This window comes from Chelon labrosus (assembly GCF_963514085.1).
Source record: "Chelon labrosus genome assembly, chromosome: 7".
In the NCBI taxonomy this organism is placed as follows: domain Eukaryota; kingdom Metazoa; phylum Chordata; class Actinopteri; order Mugiliformes; family Mugilidae; genus Chelon; species Chelon labrosus.
Genome location: NC_140343.1, coordinates 8389326 through 8408491, shown reverse-complemented (window position 1 = coordinate 8408491; position 19166 = coordinate 8389326). Strand labels below are relative to the sequence as shown.

General features: G+C 42.7%; 2 protein-coding genes across 12 annotated transcripts in view; one reads left to right on the top strand and one right to left on the bottom strand.

The window, feature by feature from the left end:
* The window catches only part of dock7 (dedicator of cytokinesis 7), a 41100-nt gene extending 34436 nt beyond the window's left edge, over positions 1 to 6664 (bottom strand). For all 11 annotated transcript variants that reach the window (XM_084549089.1, XM_084549081.1, XM_084549084.1 and 8 more), the window contains exons 1-6: positions 6558 to 6664; positions 3048 to 3147; positions 1822 to 1997; positions 819 to 887; positions 569 to 698; positions 113 to 325 (exon numbers count right to left, since the gene is read on the bottom strand). In XM_084549089.1, the coding sequence (XP_084405215.1) occupies positions 113 to 325; positions 569 to 698; positions 819 to 887; positions 1822 to 1997; positions 3048 to 3147; positions 6558 to 6595 (726 nt within the window). In that variant the 5' untranslated portion in view covers positions 6596 to 6664. The remainder of the gene's footprint in view (positions 1 to 112; positions 326 to 568; positions 699 to 818; positions 888 to 1821; positions 1998 to 3047; positions 3148 to 6557) is intronic.
* A 1051-nt stretch (positions 6665 to 7715) lies between these two features.
* atg4c (autophagy related 4C, cysteine peptidase) lies at positions 7716 to 17222 on the top strand. Its single transcript, XM_084548664.1, has 11 exons — positions 7716 to 7990; positions 8096 to 8216; positions 8698 to 8781; positions 9544 to 9774; positions 11163 to 11523; positions 12106 to 12176; positions 12763 to 12968; positions 13783 to 13861; positions 14645 to 14721; positions 15186 to 15305; positions 15632 to 17222. The coding sequence occupies exons 2-11, from the start codon at positions 8102 to 8104 to the stop codon at positions 15797 to 15799; spliced, it is 1512 nt and encodes a 503-aa protein (XP_084404790.1). The 5' UTR covers positions 7716 to 7990; positions 8096 to 8101; the 3' UTR covers positions 15800 to 17222.
* The last annotated feature ends 1944 nt before the right edge of the window (positions 17223 to 19166 follow it).

Below are 19166 nucleotides of genomic sequence, written 5' to 3'. Positions count from 1 at the left end.
CTACACATTCACATGAAGATCATGGATAAAAACAAGAAAATTACACAAAAAGACTTTGAAATTGTGAGCAGAAAAAAGGGGTCCAAGACTGAAAAAAAAATGGAAAGCGTACCTCATCGAGGGCAGGGTGCAGAGCAAAGACTTCACGGTGTCGGTTAGTCTTGCGGTGCTCTTCGTTGTGCCGGTCAATCTCTTCGTTGGGGGCCCGATCGAGGAGGTGAGGGAGGAGGGCGTCGGGGAGGGAATTCTTCAAGTCAAAGATGCTGCAGGCCCAGCTTCCCCGTGGGGTGTCATCTATTGACATGGACCGCCGCTTCAGGTCATCCTAAAAGACAAACAACACAGAACAAAGTGTCACAAACTTCAAGAAAATGAAAATATACACAGACTAAGACAAATTTTTCTATGACCAAACTAAATTTTCCGAGTGGGGTTCGAAATGAAATCAAAGAGAGACGTTATTCCAACAGGGATAACAACAACAATTACATTTCATACGTCAGCCTGCCATGTAACTGACAGGTTCCTATAGAGTGAGTTATTTTTTACTACTTAATGATCCTGGTACCTGGTCATCTTGGTAGCTGCTACTGTCTGGCATCTCATCAGCTTCAAACACTTGTTTGGGCAGACCTTTCTGACGCTCCTTCTGTTTGTCCAGAGTGTTGGGGTTAAAGCCAGTACCAAGCTTATGATATCTGAAGGAGGAAGCAGTAATTGAGGACAATGTCACTGACTCAACAATACAAATGCCGACATACATAGTTTACAGATATAATAAAAGGGTAAATAAAGGCAATCATTTGATCAAAACGTACTTTCTGTTGACGACGGCCCAGTCTTCTGTGTAGGATCTGACACAGTCTCTAACGTGAGCATCAGTGTCACTGCAATGAGATACAGAGTACAGTCAAACTTTAAAAGCAGTGTATGTGATAACAGATGGCACATCGCAGTGAAGTACATGTGAATTGAAATATCAAAAGCCAGGCGCAAACTCATTAAAAGGCATTTATTAATTTTTAGTAAACAGACAGCTAAACCAGACTCCTACGGGTGTAGGTGTTTGTTTGCAGTTTTAAATTCATGTTCTATTATTAAACTGTACATAGAAACAGCAACAGCTGAGCCTCAGCATAAGAACTTTGAGCAATGGATATTTGTCTGAACAACCAATAAAAAAAAAGGATATATATTTTCTCAGTAAGAAACACTGTAATGTAATTTAAATGTGAATCTTTTTTAAGCTAATTGAAAGTCCCAATCAATAGATAGTAAGAAGAGGAAAGAGATCCTAAATTATTTATCTAAATAATGTAAAAAAAAATAAATAAAAAGAAAATGGGCATGGCTGTGACCTGAGTCTGAGGGACAGCTGCAAGGTAAATGAGAGACTCCTGTATAGGAAGATCTTATCAAGCAACACAAATTACAATGTGATATTACAATACAACAAAGAACAGTGTTATTGACATGTGGCTATAATTATAATGGAACAATATTTTCCCTAAGCAGGGGTTGATTTGCCTCTACATATCCTGGATATATTTTTATTATCTATTATAATTTACATATGAAACTTCCATGTCTTCAGTATCCAACAGAAGACAGCGAGCAAAGCTGAAAAGATAAAGTTAGCACAGTCTCGTTTTGCATGAGGCAAAGCTTTTTATTTCAGTTTAGAAAAGCGCTGACAAATTAGTTTTAAATAAATTTCACTATTTCTGTAGGAAATAACTGAACACTGTCACATCAAATACGGTGGGACACTGCACTTTGACTGAACACGTGATGCTTCTTTTAACTAGGCAGCACCCTTACCCTTCCTCTGGGACTGCTTGTACCACTGTGCGACACTCCCTGGGAGTGTAGATGACCTCGATATCATCCGGGGGAAACTCGATCAGATCTCTCAGGGGGCCGGACTCGACGATGGGAGGGTGAGTGATGAGGTACTCCTCAAAATCCACCGGCTCCACTGCCTCCGTGAGGGGAACCTGTTGGTTGTTGAGAGAGAGAGAGAGAGAGAGACGGGGAGAGATTAAAGGGATGGGAAAGGTAATTAGTTGTGAAGACATACTCAGCTGTACAGTTCTCCTGCCTGCACCACTTCTTATCTTTATAGTACATCCTGTATATGTCTTGGCAGTGTCTCAACTTTTTGTAAATGCTTAAGGGGATTGATTCCTCATGCAGCTTCTGAGGAGAGCAAACGAGTATTAATCACGGCAACAATAGATCTACGATGTGAAGTCTGCTATCGCTCTTAAGGAACAAGCTCCAGCTTAGAGATCATCTTTAACTTTAAATATGAAAACCCATTCTGGCAAAGAGGCCTCTGTGATTTGGGCAAATGCAAGAAAATGTCCTCAAGCTGAAGCAAGTAACTAGATCATCAAGCTGACAGTTTCCCGGCTCTGTCATTTTAGTCTGCTTCTAAAATGAGGAACCCAGGAGGAATCGGTTTCACTGGGTTCATCATTTTAGGTGTGAGTGTGTGTGTGTGTTTGTGTCTCTCCCTCTCGAGGAATTTATCCGCAAATACATTTCACAGTTTAATTAAAAACCAACTGCAGCCTAATTAAGGAAGGGGGAGGGAGTGTTTGCTTGTGACTGGGCCCAGGGCTGCACGGGGTCAATCGGCACTAACCCTATAACAAACACACTGTCTTGAGATGAACCTACGTAAACTTAACAACGCTGCAGCAGAGAGTGGATGTGGTAAACAGGCCAATCCCTCGGTTATCCCTCGTGGCATTAAGCAAGATATAAACAACAGTTGCTCAGACTTCCATTAAACCAACAGATGACACCCTTGTCTTAGGTTATAATACTGTGGTATACTTGGACTTGCTTAGACTGTTCTGCACATTTAGAAAGTCAGTTACATGTATACATGGTATATGCTTTTATCCAGAAGAAATTTAGGTCAGCACATCTAATTTCATTTATCCCCAACCCTGAAAGTTTGACTGTGCCATTTACATGATATTTAAGAAATCAGCTAGTCATAAAAAAACAGATCGGTGCCCTTTCAGGCAACTCACTGTGTTGGTCGTTGTGGTCCCCGCGTTGAGGTTTTTGAAGAGCTGTGGGGAGCCCCCATACTGGCCAGCTATCTGCTTCCTAACTTCTGCTGCCACAGTCCTGCAAACAGAGAGACACGAAGAAAGATGATGAGTGAATAAAGTCACATTAGACGACTTTAATGCAGTACTGTCCTTATATTTTACTGCAATAAAGATCACACCACCTAGTTGACTCTGCAATGAGAAAACTGTATGTAATGTAATGTAATATGACCAGTTATGGAAGGCAGCCATGCATGACACATCCCAAGATTTGTTTAAGTGAGGAACAACGAAAACGCGCCAAGAATTCATTCATTCATTCATTCATTCATCTTCTGTACCCGCTTATTCCTGTTAAGGGTCGCGGGGGTCTGCTGGAGCCTATCCCAGCTGTCATCGGGCGAGAGGCGGGTGTACACCCCGGACAGACCGCCAGTCTATCGCAGGGCCAACACAGAGAGAGACAGACAACCATTCACACTCACATGCACACCTACGGCCAACTTAGAACCACCAATTAACCTAATGAGCATGTCTTTGGACGGTGGGAGGAAGCCGGAGTACCCGGAGAGAACCCACGCAGACACGGGGAGAACGTGCAAACGCCACACAGAAAGGCCCCAGTCGGCCCAAGGATTCGAACCCGAGACCTTCTCGCTGTGAGGCATCAGTGCCCCATGAATGACTAAATAAAATAAAGCTTGCGTCTATAGTTTAAATCCACCGTTCCACAATTCAAACGTGTAAACACATGTTTAAGTCGTTTTTAAGTCCTGGAGAAACTGATGAATGTAGCCGTTATTGTCAAGTAGCGAGTTACCTCATGATTCAGTCTGAAAGCGAGACTTGTTGTCCAATAAGTCTGCATTTTCAACTAAAAATACATCTATAAAGAACGTAATTATACAAACTGATCGATTTGGCGCACGAACACTCAACTGCCTTAAGCATCACTTATATAAAGCAGTTTATATAAACAGTTCTGGTTCACGGTGCCACCTCAGACAGCATCATATGTTAACACCCAGACAGAGAAGAGAGGAACAAATAAAAAAAAATCCCTGGACCCCAGTGGTCAGCATAAAGCTCTAGGTGTTCCAACTGCAGCTGTAGCCACACACATATGAAGGTCCTTTAAATCACAGCAGCTACCACTCCGAGACCTTTGCCTTGAACAAAACAACAACGCAGCAAGTAACCCAAAGTGGCACAAACAAATAACGCATCAGAGGCAAGGAAAAAGGCAGCACACACCAAAGACTCAAGGTTATATTACACAGTTAATACCAATGTTTCGGTGTCTCTCTACTATGTATCCTAAAAGAAGTGGAACAATAACGAGTCTGGAGGTTGCTTTAAAGCCTTGGCCATGATGACAGAAATGCAGAGCAGGGATTAGCTGTGAGTCAGTCGGTGAAAGTCATCGCAAACGTCACAACCAAGTCTGGTTCTCCAAAAAGCCTATACAGCGATAAGATAATATCAGTAGCACCATCATAAACATAAACAAGCGTTTCTCAAGACTTGGACGAGGCAACAAAACAGAAGTCACGCTCATCATTTTTAAGCTGGAAGGCGAAATGAAAGCAACGCGATCCCACTTGTCAGCTTGCGATGAACACGATAATGTTCCGTCGTAGGGATCCCGTGGCCTCTCTGCAGTGCAGCGCTGTCAGCGCTGGAGAAAAGCAGAAACGCTGAAACCGACAAACACATTCCACAGTCCTCCCCAATGCCTCTTACCAGAGCTTTACTTAGCACTGGTCACTGCACGGAGGAATAACTTGATTAAACAAAAAAGGCTTGGTGGCTATTACTTCCAAGATGCTCACAGCAGCAACTCCCAGGAATAAAACACAAACTGGCAGCAACTGGAGATTATAACATAAGCAAACCATTAAAATGAGGCATGGTTTTAACTTCTGGACGAGGCTATTAGGAAAGTTTAATGACCATAATAATGTGAAACAAGCTAACTTACTTCTGTTATTAAAGATCAGCATGCCCAAACAAGTACAATCTTTTACAACTGCCAGATGAATCATTTGAGCATAGTAAACAGTGTCCACTAATCTAAGAGCCTATGAGAAGTGCAAACAATTATTTTTTTTTTAATCAAATCCAATTGCTCATGTTGACATAACAAATATGTGATACAATAAACAATGCTAAAAGGTGTCAGATGGATCTTGTTTTGTCACTACAATATATTTTTAGGACAAAAAAAAAAAAGTCCATGCGTATGTTTATCTGCAGGTTTGTTAGCCGGTGATCCAAATAGGCATCTGTTCTTCATCCTGCGAAAAGAACAGCGTCCCATGCCGAGAGCACATCCAGTGGGCATACCTCATAAATCAATATAACATCCCCCATAATGAGATGCGGATTTGATTAATGTGACTTAAATGCATGTTCGTTCAGGGCCGACATTAACAAAGAAAATACCCTGAAGACACAAAGCAGCTAGCTCCGATTTCAAAACCAAATGTATGTATATATATATATATATATAACCCCTAATTGCCTTGGTAAATTTCAAACTACTAGTTAAACATACTTGGTTCAGCTAGATTAGCCATCCTAAAATAGAACAGGGGAAAACGCATGAAATGATCTGGACTTTCCTTATTTCTGATAACCTCAGATTATTATGATAAACTCTCCAAAAAAAAAAAGGTATAAATTCTAACTTCATCCATCAGAGGAAAGGTGAACCAGCAAGCAGTTATATTAGCTCCACAATTACTAGACTGACTTGACTGTGTGTGTGCATTAAGTGATCAGCAAAAACAGTGATTAGACACGTCTGTGCTGATCTCCACTATCAATCCATCTAAACACTGACTGGGATGATGGTATTTGACAGCTCTGCACAAAGCCCTTTGTTAAAGAGATTACTTTGATCTGTCTGAGGGGCGGGGAAGAGATTATAACATCGCTGTTTGATAGCTGTTAAAGGAGGCTTTTGTTCCAAGTAAGATGTCTTGTCCTCTCATTTCAATGATGCCTTGATGGGGGAAAAAACATAGCCAAACAAAGTTCTGTCACGTCTCTACCAGTGTCAGTGCTACCCAGCTGCCCCCCATCGTTAGCTACTGTAGGCGAGACCGCTAGCTGTCTTAAATTTAACGGTTTACAGTTTAAAGAAGCCAAGCCCCTTTCGGTGCGGGTAATTATCGAGGGCTAACTCCTGCCTAGCTAAGGTTTCGTTCATTATTCCAGCCATACGTCTCCCTTTTTGTTAGCATTCAGTGGGGGATAGAGTGAAACGGCTAGCTGTGTCTGTCTGGGCGGGTCTGAGCATCTTTTTTTTTTGCCGTTACTGCTAACGAGCGGCTAGCTTGGAGAAGCTAGGCTGTGCGGGCGGTTGGGCCTCCTTCGCAGGGTTCCTTCAGCGGTGGGTCTGAGGGCGACCTAAACGAATGCGACAAAAGCGGCCGGGGTGCGTTTTTTTACGAGCTCGTTTTCGGAGTGTTAAGGCTTTACCTGCTGATTTTTTGGGCGAAGGCGCGGCGTTCAGCCATGGCAGTGGCCGCTGATGTGCTCTAGCGAATTCCCAAGCAGGCAGGCAGCAGGCAGACTCCGCTTTCCACTCACTCACTACGACCACAGGGAAAACGGGAAAACGGGAGAATGGATCTTTACCGTAATGGCGGTAACGCTGCGCAGCGGAATACACCCAATGAAAAACTCTTGCGCATTGTCACATACTGTAATAAAAACTTAGATTTTATTGAACCACAAGGGAAATTGCTTGGTCACAGTAGCTTAGTTGCACATAAAAACACTATTAAGAACCACGAATAAAAGAAATATTTAATAAAATATAAGTAAAATCGAGTAAAATAAAAAAATAAAAAAATGTACTGATTAACTTTCAATTTAATCAAGTAGATTTACTTGTAAGTGTCATTAAAAACACATTTATTATATTGGTAATAGATCACTTTGTAAAACAGGGCTACAAATTGTGAAACCTAAAGTTATTTAACTAAATAACTGATGTATACATAAGGGAATATAATTGATACATACGTCCAAAAAAAAAAAATCATCTCATGCAAAATAAATACAATCAAAAGGAAAGAGTTCATATTTCATATCTGTGTTTAAACAATTTTTTTGAAACAAATGATTAATCTTGTCTTTAGCTTTTGTCTTTTTTAAGAATAAGAATATTGGCATTGCAAAACACAAGTTGTACAGAGCAACGAGCTTTTCTTCCCACTTTGCAAGGTGCCCAGTGTAAACATTAAAAATTACAACTCTGTCTATGGAGTAGAGAATATGATTATAAATATATAGATGTACAGTATTTGATTTACTGACTATAAACAAAAGCCTGAACGACCAAAAAATCGCACATATAAACATAGACTGAGGCTATACATGATTAAAAGTTAACAATGATGAATATCAAATGATGAAATAACATAAAGATAGAGTAAAACGCATTTTGTAATAACATCAGCGAGGTGAAAATGAATTATAAATTATGCGACGGATCCTTTTTTTTAATTCCACGCCCTTCCATTCACACACCAACTAGCGCTTGTTTTGTTCAGTGGAATTACCCACGGAGGCGGAGACTTGTTAAAGACAGCGCCGACAGTGGGGGGAAAATGACGTTAAACCCCGCCCGTTTGGGCTACCTTGGCGGACAATTCGAGCTCCCACCCTCCGCGATCCCGGCGGAAACACCGCGAGATCACCTGACTTTAACTGTTTTACTTCCTCAAAGTGTAAACAATCAATCGCAAGGGAGTGTAGAGTTACACCGCGAGTCATGGACGACTCACAGTGTGTTAAACTCTCTTTACGACACGGTGTTTTCGGCTGAACTTCACAACGGAGCTGCTACGAGGCTGTGAGTGGGGGGAAAAGAAAAAAAAAAACAGCTGAGACGAAGCAGCTTTAAGGTGACGGAAGGAAAGCAAAGCTGTAATTTCATGCAATGTTCCCTGGTGAAGTGATACTGATACACTGAACTCTGTGTTTGTGTATGTGTGTGCACCGTGTGCCAGATCTGCATGCAGTGTGGGAATGGGTTCCCTCCCTCGCTGGTCCAAATGGAGAATAAAGAGAGTGACGAGGTGGAAAAATTGAAGACAAAGTTCTGGTCGGTGTGGAACAATGTGAAGTACAGTAAGTGACTTGCTTGAGGCCAAGACACAAACACACACACAGCTCTGCCACCCATGCCTATCCCTCTCTGTCCACTTTGCTTATAATGCTTTCATGCTGTGCTAGTTTGACCCTGTCACTACAGATTATTCTTGACTACAGATTGCTTAAATTGGAATTAATTCACCAGTAAGATGCACCCCTTGACACAGGAGACGACACAAATAAAAACAAGCAACAGAATTCCATGTGACAAGAGCCTAGTGCCATTGAGTCAGCCCTTAAAATAGTTCTTTGTCATACTCTCCCCGCTTGTTTGTGTGCGACATTGTAGTATGTTTCCTCAAAAACCTGCTCCTCCTCTGTTTCTCTCTCTGTTCTTAGTGTTACAAGAAGCCAAAGAAAACAACACTGTAGTGGGCGGGATTCCACACTAAATGAGTGTTGCATAATAGGTTTGAATGCAAATCATGATTTATTGCATATGTATTGTGTACCTTAGGTTGGGCTCTCAAGTCAAAGACCTCATTCAGTAGAAACTCACCAGTGCTGCTCCTGGGAAAGTGCTACCACTTCAAGGCTGAAGGTATGATGCATGCACAAAAACACACACACAGTGAAACATAAAATACGCACTTAGGCCCCGTCTACATCCTCCTCTGCAGTGCTTGTATGTATGTGTGAAAATTATCACGCCTGCATCTCTTTGTCTCTGGCCACAACATTTTTTTTCTCCAGCCATGATGTACACCGATCGACCACAACCACTGAAAGGAGAAGTAAAAACATTGACTATCTTGTGACAATCCAGTGTTCTGCTGGGAAGCTTTTGAACCAGCATTCATGTGGATGTTACTTAGACATGTGTCCCCCACCTAGACCAGACCAGGCACCTCGACCCCATAGCAATGACACTCCTTGATGGCAGCAGCCATCCCCAGCAGGATGCAGCCTGACACAGTCACACACACAAAAACGGTTTAGGAACAACTAAAAAAAAAAACATGAAAAATAGCACAAATTCACCTCCAAGTTCACTAGATCCCAAACTGATTAAGTAACTGTGGGATGATCCACAGAGGCCCCTCCCCTCAACCCATAAAACCTGAAGGCCCCCACTAGGGCACCCTGACTCTCATGAGTCAGAACTGTTTTGGAGGCACAAGGGAGACCTACACAATATTAGGAAGGTGGTCATAATGTTATGCCTGATCGGTGTATTTAGTGCATCTTGCAGCAGAAATTCCTAAAAAGCATTTACATTAATTAATATATACTATATATATAGTAGTAGTAGGAATGTTAAAATGATTATTAGTAATTAGTAATTGTCATCTCTTTGCTTTAGATGACGAGAGTCTTCCTGAAGCCGGCTTTGAATCCCCTGATGAGGACTTTGTCATGGGGAACGTGGAGGCTTTCCGGAAGGACTTTGCGTCCCGTGTGTGGCTGACCTACAGGGAAGAGTTCCCTCCACTGCCGGGCAGCGCCCTGACCTCTGACTGCGGCTGGGGCTGCATGCTGAGGGCCGGGCAGATGATGCTGGCTCAGGCACTCATTCTGCACTTACTGGGCAGAGGTGAGGGAAAAGTAAAAATGTGTGCCGTAATGTATAAAGAGTGTAGACAAAAAAAAAAAAAAAAAAAATATATATATATATATATATATATATATATATATCAAAAGAGGAAGTTGAGTAACATTATTTGTCGCAAGTTAGAAGAGTTAAAACTGCTGTGTATGAATGTGGAACGGTGCACGGCTAAGATCAGTTAGCACCTTCTTTTAATCATCTAGAACCCTAAGTGAGGTGACTAAAGGGGATTATTCTTATTTTGATTCAGTTTCAGAATCTGTTTTACAAAGCAGGAAGCGGGACTTGTTATCAGCTTGCATAGTTTCCTCATTCTCAAACAGAAAGTTTTATTCAGCTGATTCAAGACAATCACATGAGTGAATGTCACACACCTTTGTGAGATCTATCGTCTCTCAAGTGCCCCAGTCTTTATCGGTCTGTATAATGAGATGACCGTCGGGTTTAATGCAGTCATTTAGAAAACAATATTTAAAACTTGTTCTTCTGTCAAATCTAAAATATGTCGCTAATGAAATATTTCTCTATAAAGCGACAAATGGCCACTTTAGGATATTTATTAATCAATTTCACTCTGATTCACTTTGAATCAAGGTCATTTTGTTAATGCCTTACACTCTACTCCGGTCTGTTTTATAGCCGGGGCCACTCCCATTTTATCCGCCCTCAGCTCCCACCCTGTTTGTAAGGCTAAGGCCCCGTTAAAGTGAAATACTGGGGCACTCAAACTTATAATTGAACAGAATGACACCTATTCTGTTGTTGAAGCGCACACGCGTGAGGCTCAGACTTTTAAAAGCTTTAATTTCAAGGTCTGACTGACATTTGGTTGTAAACGGAGCTTTGATGTGTTGAATTATCGGGCTCGGAGAGAGCCTTGCAGAGAGCGGGTCAGACGAGAACATTTCATTATTTTTGCATTACAGATATCGGTGTTTAAAAACCATTTGCATTTCTTTTTTGCCTACAAGTAAGATATGAACATGTTACAGTTGTTCAGATCACTTACTGAGTGAGTCTTCGTCCATGGCTGAGGTGCCGCTCCCTCAGGGTTAGATGCAGAGGGCAAATTCCATGCATGTGTAAATATATACATTGCATATGAAACTGATTCAATCCATAATGCCTATAAAGAAACAACTTTAACTATAAATTTTCATCCTATCTTTGCAAACGTGTCTTTTAAAAATGTGAGCACTTCTTAAATGCTGTGTAATTTCTCAAAGTGTGTCACTTCTTAAAAAGAGATCTGTCAGATATTCCTGTAAAAAGGCTCAAATAGACCTGAACAACATTTCTAACTTTGCTACTGTGCTTTAGGTATCTAATGTCGACTGAAGCTGATGTTTAATGGATGCTTTATTCGTCCACAGACTGGACCTGGTCAGAGGCGCTGACGCTCCAGCCTTTAGACACGGAGACGTGGACTACCTCCGCAGCCAAGCGTCTGGTAGCTTCTCTTGAGGCTTCTCTACAAGGTTCCCCCGGGCCCTCAGATCACGAATCATCACCAGCAGCGGCCCAGGCCCAGGCCCAGGCCCAGGCCCAAGCCCCTGGATCTGCAGAAGAGGCAGACGCACACTTGAAGGAGATGTACCATCGTTCTCTGGTGTCCTGGTTTGGGGACAGCCCCTCGGCTCAACTGGGTCTCCACAGGCTCGTCCAATTAGGCCTGACGATGGGAAAGCAGGCGGGGGACTGGTATGGACCGTCTGTGGTGGCACACATCCTGAAGTAAGTTCGAGAGTTTGATTTGCGAGCAGTTGACGTTTTTAAAGTCTGAAATGTCGCTTCCACCCTTCAGTTCCCGAAACGAGACTAATCAATAATAATACTCAGTTATTAATGATTTAATATTGTTTGGGGTTAGCATAGATTTATTCATTTTATTTTGTTTTAATGGTTAATGAACCTATTTGCTTTTTTCGTCAAATCTACTTGCAATTTTTACAATTATATTTAACCCTATCACTTTTCTGTTGAACAGCTAAATTGTAAATAATTTAAGCTTTTACAGAAAAAAATAAAGCATATAATACAGCTGTCATTCCAAAACCTTATTACCTTTATGTATGTATCGACGACGTCTGTGTGGTTTTTGGGGAGAGATTCTGATAAATCTTATTAGTCTGCCACTAGTTAAAGGATTATTAATTAAGTAAATCAATGTTTTTAAGTTCTTGGTAGAATTATCTAAAGTATAAAGCCCTGATATCTAAATAGCACAACCTCCAGAGATGAACTTTCTCACTCAACGCTCTCTCTCTCCCCCTGGTTTGCCTCATCTTGCCTTCCTCTCCTCTCTCTTTCTCTTAGGAAAGCTGTCGAGGAAGCGATGGACCCTGGCTTGGCGGCTATAACTGCCTACGTCTCCCAGGACTGCACAGGTATGAAAGATGAGCCTGCTTGTTGATAAAACAGGATACTGGGCACGGCGCCCGAGCGGACCCTTCTCTCTCTCTCTCTCTCTCCGCCATCTCTCCACCGCCGGCGGACTGGAGCTGCTTAGAGCGGTGACAGGAGCCTCACTGTGTCTATTCACCAACAAACACATCCATTCCAAATCTATAACCTCCCACTCCGACCTCTTCTTAACCTCAATAACTTGGCTGTTGATTCATGTTTGTCTTCTCAATAGCAGCAGATAGCTGGCGGTGTTGTGTGCAGGTATCTCGGTGTGTTGGAAGTGTGATGCTGGAGTTACGGAGAGGCAGGACTTTTGGGGCCGTATGATGGAATTTAAAGCTGTCAATGAATGAAAAATAATAAGCAGCAATTTTTTATCATTAATTATTAGTTATTTGTTAAGCAGAAATGCAAGAGATTTGCTGATTCCAATCCAACAAAAATACAGGGCCGAGGGGCTGAAGGCTCAACGTACAGACAGAATGGATTCACAGATAGACGGGGCAGACACCGACACAGACGCTATGACCTCCGACTGACCTTTTTTTGTTATTGATCCTTTTCCAGTGTACAGTGCTGACGTCGTCGATTGCCACAGGGCACCGGGAGCAGGGAAGGCCAACAGTGAGACATCAGACACTCTGCCACAGAACGACCAACCGGCGATGGCGGCGGCGGCTTCGTCTTTGGAAGAAAACCGAGCCGTCGTCATCCTCGTCCCTGTGAGGCTGGGAGGAGAGAAGACGAACCCTGAGTATTTTGACTTTGCAAAGGTGAAAAATACATTGTGTGTTGTGGGAAGCCAAATAAGCTTACATTTTAATGACAGCATTTTATGTGCGCCCTCACATATTAAAGAATAATCAGTTTGGAGATTGCAGAAATTTGTGAAAGTAAAGTGAAAGTGGTCATTCTGGAGTCTTAAATATCTATTTGACTGCCACTGGAAACAAAAATGAAGGTATTTAGGCTCTCAACCATATGTATAAATATGTGTCGCCACTTCCTTGCATTGGCCAAACTGAAGCTATTTTCCCGGGGATACGGGCAGCGCCATCTTGGAACCAGAGTCTGCGCAGTACGGTCTGAAAGTGGAGCCGCGTTATCGATGACCTGACCGCACTTCCTCCAGACTCACTCGCGTTTTCGTTTAATTAATACAACGTTCTGCTCTACCTCCACCAGTTACAAGTAAATGTTGGATCATACACTGTACTTGTTTAAAAAGAAACGCTTTACGGAGCGGCCATTATGTCACATCCCGTTTCTATAGCGTCAAATAACTAACTAAAATGAAACTTATCCAAAAAATTGACACCTGAACATGCATCAACATATTAACGACTTAAAATGACAGAAACCATCCTTGAAAAAAAATATTTGACATGTATTTTAGTGTTTTATTTTATCCTAAGTCCCGTCCGCTAACATGGAGGAGGTGGAGCTTATGACCTATACTGCAGCCAGCCACCAGGGGGAGCTCTACTTGCTTTGGCTTCACTTTTGAGGAGCTGTTACGAGTCCATATATATATACAGTCTATGCTCTGAACCTAATGTACTCTATGTCTTTCTGTGTGTTTTTTAGAGTATACTGAGTCTGGAGTACTGCATAGGCATCATCGGAGGGAAGCCCAAACAGGCCTGCTACTTTGTTGGATTTCAAGGTTAGTGTTCGCGCATTGGAAATCAGAGAAAGACACACAGAGAGAGGGTTGGTGTGAACAGCAAATTATTTTGCATAATACACCCTTCTCGTGTGAAGAGACGAAGTAAGTTAATGTATTCCTGTTTGCGTGAGGAAAACGGAGAGGAGTGGAGATGGAGGCGAGTGAAGCAGGGCTTACTTTATTCTCTGTGACCCATCAAAGCCTCGCCCATTTATCACAAGTAAACCTCCCAAGTTGTGAGCTGTAATTGATTTCCATAGGAGGCATGCATTAAATTTCATCTGGGCCCCAAAGTGAGCCACTCTTCATCACCTTCAGGAGCCAGGAGGAACCTTCAGTTGTACATCTTGGCAGTCAATATTTACGCATTTACATTTTACCAATTTGAAATACAGTGGTGGATGATGTCTAAATGACAAGCAATACATTCTCCCTGCCACGGCGCGGCTCCGCGCTGCATTCATCATATGCAAATGGTCCCATATAATTGCGTGTTTGTAAAAGTAATTCCCCCACACAAAAATTAAATGACAACCTCCTTTTTTGGGAGGGGGGTGTAAAGAATGTGCTTGTACAAACGCATCTGATTATGCAGAATTTAATCCGGCCTGGTGGATATTAAAAAGCAACAACCTTCTGGGAGGCATATTTGACGCACACAAGCCTAACAGTGGGCCTAGCTGGTGACTTTGAGCTACTCTGCATAGAAATTGGAGAAAAGCGCGTTTTTGTAATAATCCGATGTTTTTGAATAACTTGTCTTTTGTTTTGTCCTTGCAGATGACAGCTTGATTTACATGGACCCTCATTACTGTCAGTCTTTTGTGGATGTCAGCACCAGCGATTTCCCTCTCCAGGTGATGAGAAATTACACAGGCGAGCTGACTGGGGCTCGCAGTAATGTGAATTTAATAGTTTCTGTTAGTACTTAAGGGTGTGAATCTTAAAGCAGCCCAATTACACCTGCTGATTTATTTGCCGCTCATATAAGTGAAGCTGCCACTTAAGAGAAATACGGCAAACACAGGATCAGGCACTGTGAGCCTTGCAGGAGCCATATATAAAAATCAGCACACGGCAGTGTATAGCGGCTTTGTTTTATGCTTTTGCATGCTGTGGCATACAATGTGACAACGCACCAGAGTTGTAAATTTATGGATGCCGTGACAGCAGATAAATAGGATTTCATTCATCAAATGATGCAGAATACATCTTCTTTGGTGTTGACGCTGCCAAGGAGTGCATGTGTGCCCTGCAGTTACCTGGTCCCTTCAGCTTGATGAATATTTTCGGATGTGCTTCTTCTTTTTTTTTTGTCTAGTCATATCATTGCCCCTCACCGAAGAAGATGCCTTTCAGCAAGATGGACCCAAGCTGCACCATTGGTTTCTATTCCAGAAGTGCTCAAGACTTTGAAAGGATCAGGCAAGAGCTGTCTAAGGTCTGCTATGATTTTATTAGCCATTTCAGAAATACTATTTTTATTATTTTAACTCGATATATATTCATTGTTTAGTGTGGCTGCAAATGTCATATATGTAGTGGCCAGTAGGTGGCAGCATTTAGCCACGAATCTGGCTCAATTTGTTCTTTGCTTCTCCAACCAGTCATTATGCTGGATAGCTGCACTTATCATGCCTCTGCTTAGAGGAGTTCTTCATTATTGGAATTAATATAATTTGCATACCGAAAGAATATCCCCGCTGTTAATATTAAGTGTTGAGATTCAAAGCAAAGCTCCGAGACACTGCCCCGTTGTCGTTCCAGCTGCTGCAGCCGTCGGCGAAGGAGAAATACCCGGCGTTCACTTTCGTGCAAGGTCACGGCAGAGATTACGACCTGTCGGCGGGCCTGACCCCGGAGAAGAGAGAATGGCCCTTCATCCGTGACCCGCGGAGGACGGTGACCACCGCCGGGGATTTTGTGCTGCTTTGACAGCCCCACGGTTTGGAAGCGACCGACGGGGGAAGCGTCCGGTTTTAATGAATCCAACTGTAAAGACTGAAGTTTGTGTAACTTTTTTTTTTTTTTTAAACTACATTAATCCAGTGTCTTGGAAACGTTGTTGCTGGGCAATTATAGACAAAAAGTCGTTGGATTTTTGTCGCCCAGCAATGTTGCCATAGTGAATAATTTGTCCTGGAAGCCTCTGGACATTTCTTTGGTGCTCTGCTGAATATAATAACATTCTTTATATACTTATCTTTAAAGAGGAACATTAAGAGGAATCATTTTGCACCATTGTTTGTATTTTTGTACAGTCAGACAAGATTTTAACATTATCAACACAACAGATTTATTTTTTTTTTTTGCACCTTACACTTTGAACAAGGGACACTTGAAGTCATTTGCCTATGAGGATCACTAGTTCCAGCTGAGCGCACCTCTACAGAGGAACTTCAGTCTATTCATAGCTAACAGTGCCATGCAGAAGTAGTAACTATGACTTAAATCTTGTCACAGGGCTGCAGCTACAGTATTTGGAGTATTTAGTGTGGTTAGTGAGGTGCCGCCTTAATAAGGAAGGGCTCCGGGCGGAGATGAGTAACTTTTCCAATCATCTCTGCCAAAAAAAAACATTTCAGCAAACAAGATTTCTCAAGAACACCTCGATAACCGAAGCGGCACATGCTTCGAGGTAGACTCTTTGTAATCCTGCCAGCGTGTTTCTTTTAATCCGCGCTAGATCACATTTATTTCTCCTGGCAATAATTTATGGCAATGCGGCGTGACTGTCTCGTGCGTTTTGTAAGGAAGGAGTCATCCGCCGCGGTCAAAAGTGACCAGTTTGTTAAAGTTCATGTGCTTAACCTCACTGAGCACGGCCTGTTCTAAATCACCTTTCACAATAAGATCCCTTGTTCGCGGGGAGGATCTTCTATTTACGACTAACGTTCATGAGGCCGTTCGGATTCAGGGGTGTTGCTGAAACTTTTTGGACTAGAAAAAACATGTTTCTATATATATATATATATTTTATGTGCAAGGACATTTTGGCCGATTATTTCAACATTTTTAAGAGATTGTTTTTCATACACATGTTGTAACATTTCATGTTTTGTTCCTCAATATCTAATACCTGCTCTTCATCTTTTTCTTTAACCCTACTGAGTGGCTGATCAAAGAGCAAACTAACTACTAATAAGCGATGAAGCATACTCGAGGACGTGTTAGGCTGCAGCGCTCAATCAACCGTGCACTTTAATACACTGAATTATCACAACTGTTGAATCGTTCTCAACTGCTTTCCTACGTCACAACATCTGTGCCGCATGTACGTTTGCATAAATTAACTGTAAAATGTTGCAACTGCCAGGCGAAAGAAGTTGAATAAAGTCAAGATGTTTCCCCAAATCAATCACTTTGCTTCTCGTGGTCCCGCTTGACGAATCCCAAGCGATTCAGAAGAAGAATAAAAGAAATCGTTAGCTTCATTTTTTTTTTCTTTTCCTGCGCTAGATACAAACCTCGGCGTGTTGAAATGTATTCTACCCCTTTTCTCTCCCAGTCAAATGTGGTAGATTAAAACTAATCGTACGTGCTAACCATCTCTACAGCCCATTAACCAGGAACCGGAAAAAATGTGACCCGGTGACACTGGCGGCAATTGTGTTCCTCTGTGGAGGAAAAGAAAATATCCTTGTGTGCAAAGCTCTGTTACCATGGATAATCTGTCTGTTGCCCCCCCTTAGTTTGAGCAATGCCAGACTGTTTTCCTGTACAATACAAATTCTTGTATTATGATGAGCCGTGCTTTTTAAAGGAGGAAACTGTCCCGTTTGTGGGGGGAGCCGGGGCAAGGGTGAGGACGGATGGACGGGAAGAAGAATCCCTCATCTGTTCTCTTCTCCGCCATGGCGAAGCAACGGCAAAGCACATAAAGGCGTCATTTAGACCCCGTGTCTGATCTGTGCGTTCGTCCAGGTTTTTTCGGGTTGGGCCCGAGTGGCTGTGTAGACGGAGCGGGCACATCAAATATGCAAGAGAAAAAAGATCTGCGGCGACATTCTTGAGCTTTGGAAGATGGAAAATGAGAGGAAGGGTTGAATGGACAGGAGGGAGGGGATGGGACACTTGGGATATTTTTTTTTTTTTTAAAGTCAGAAACATGAAAGAGCATTTGTGCTGTGGGGCACAGAGCGATCTGAGGGTCGACTGTGTTCCCCCATTTATTTACAGGGGACGTATGAATATTTGATTAATGAGTCAGAGGCTCGGGGGGAAATGCAATAAGCAAGTGGCGGCTTTACAAAGCAAGCCGATCGCGCACGCGGGCGCACGGGCCCCGCGCGCTGCCGCTTGGCACAGCTGCCTGAAGTGTCACTGATATTGCAGATTCCTGAAAATCTAATCTGCAGCCGAGCAAATTCCTCGCAAAGAGGGAGTCCACGGGAGCCATTCCTCTGTTCCACAGATGGATGCGTGGATGGAAGGTGGGGTCGGATGTAAAAAGACACAGAGATGCCCAATAAAGATTTTATTTCGGTGTCATCCACAGGAGAAAATGGCTCGGGGCATGCAGCCCTGAGAGGCGTCGGGAGGGGAAGGGGGGCCTTATATCTTGATATTGTGTCTGAATTTAGAGTAAACCGCTGATGGGGTCCCGCAGTCTTTAAGGGGACCTTTCAAACAAACCAAAGTTGTGATGTGAGAGTGGCTCCAAGATAAAGTTTTTCATCATTTTAGGTTGGGGTTAGGGTTAGACAAGAAAAAGGGCACAGTAGGACGTCAAACCTTAAATCTCACGTGGAGTAAACGGCAAATGCAACACAAAAAGGCGTCTCCCTTCCTTTTAAAATCTGCACATATTCTCAGCACCGAGAGGCCGCCTCAAGGTCAAAATATAAAAATATTCTCTTTTCTCTGACAATTTTACAAAAATTGATGTCACTTCGACGCGCGGAAGAAGATAGCTGCGATACACCAAGCAAGTGCTATTTCATTTCCCTCTAACCCCCGTGGTTCTCAGAATCTCCTCCAACCAAGACCAGACCATGATGGATGACACCGGGACCGTCCGGGGGAATTAGATTTAACAAAAAGAGAAAGACACGGGCGAAACCGTACACGCGCGGTCCCCCCCGTGTCGTCTGCGTGCACCCGTGTAGGTGTTAATAATAAAAAGTGATGTGGCTGGTCTTCATTCATAAGTAGTGTGTAAATTTACATGGATGAATGTGTAGTTTACACACGTACGGCTTGTGTGTAAGACATTCTAAATCTCCCTCCCTGTCTTCACACCAGGTGCAGGGGTGCTAGATTTATACCCGTTAGCCCTTGCCCACCCTTGTGGAATGCCATG

What these genes read in the sequence shown, in the direction of transcription:
- atg4c (XM_084548664.1), top strand. Translation starts at nt 8,102, where the DNA reads ATGCAGTGTGGGAATGGGTTCCCTCCCTCGCTGGTCCAAATGGAGAAT. An exon ending in GTGGTGGCACACATCCTGAA is followed by an intron (nt 11,524 to 12,105) that starts GTAAGTTCGAGA and finishes TCTTTCTCTTAG; the next exon opens with GAAAGCTGTCGAGGAAGCGA. An exon ending in AGTATTTTGACTTTGCAAAG is followed by an intron (nt 12,969 to 13,782) that starts GTGAAAAATACA and finishes TGTGTTTTTTAG; the next exon opens with AGTATACTGAGTCTGGAGTA.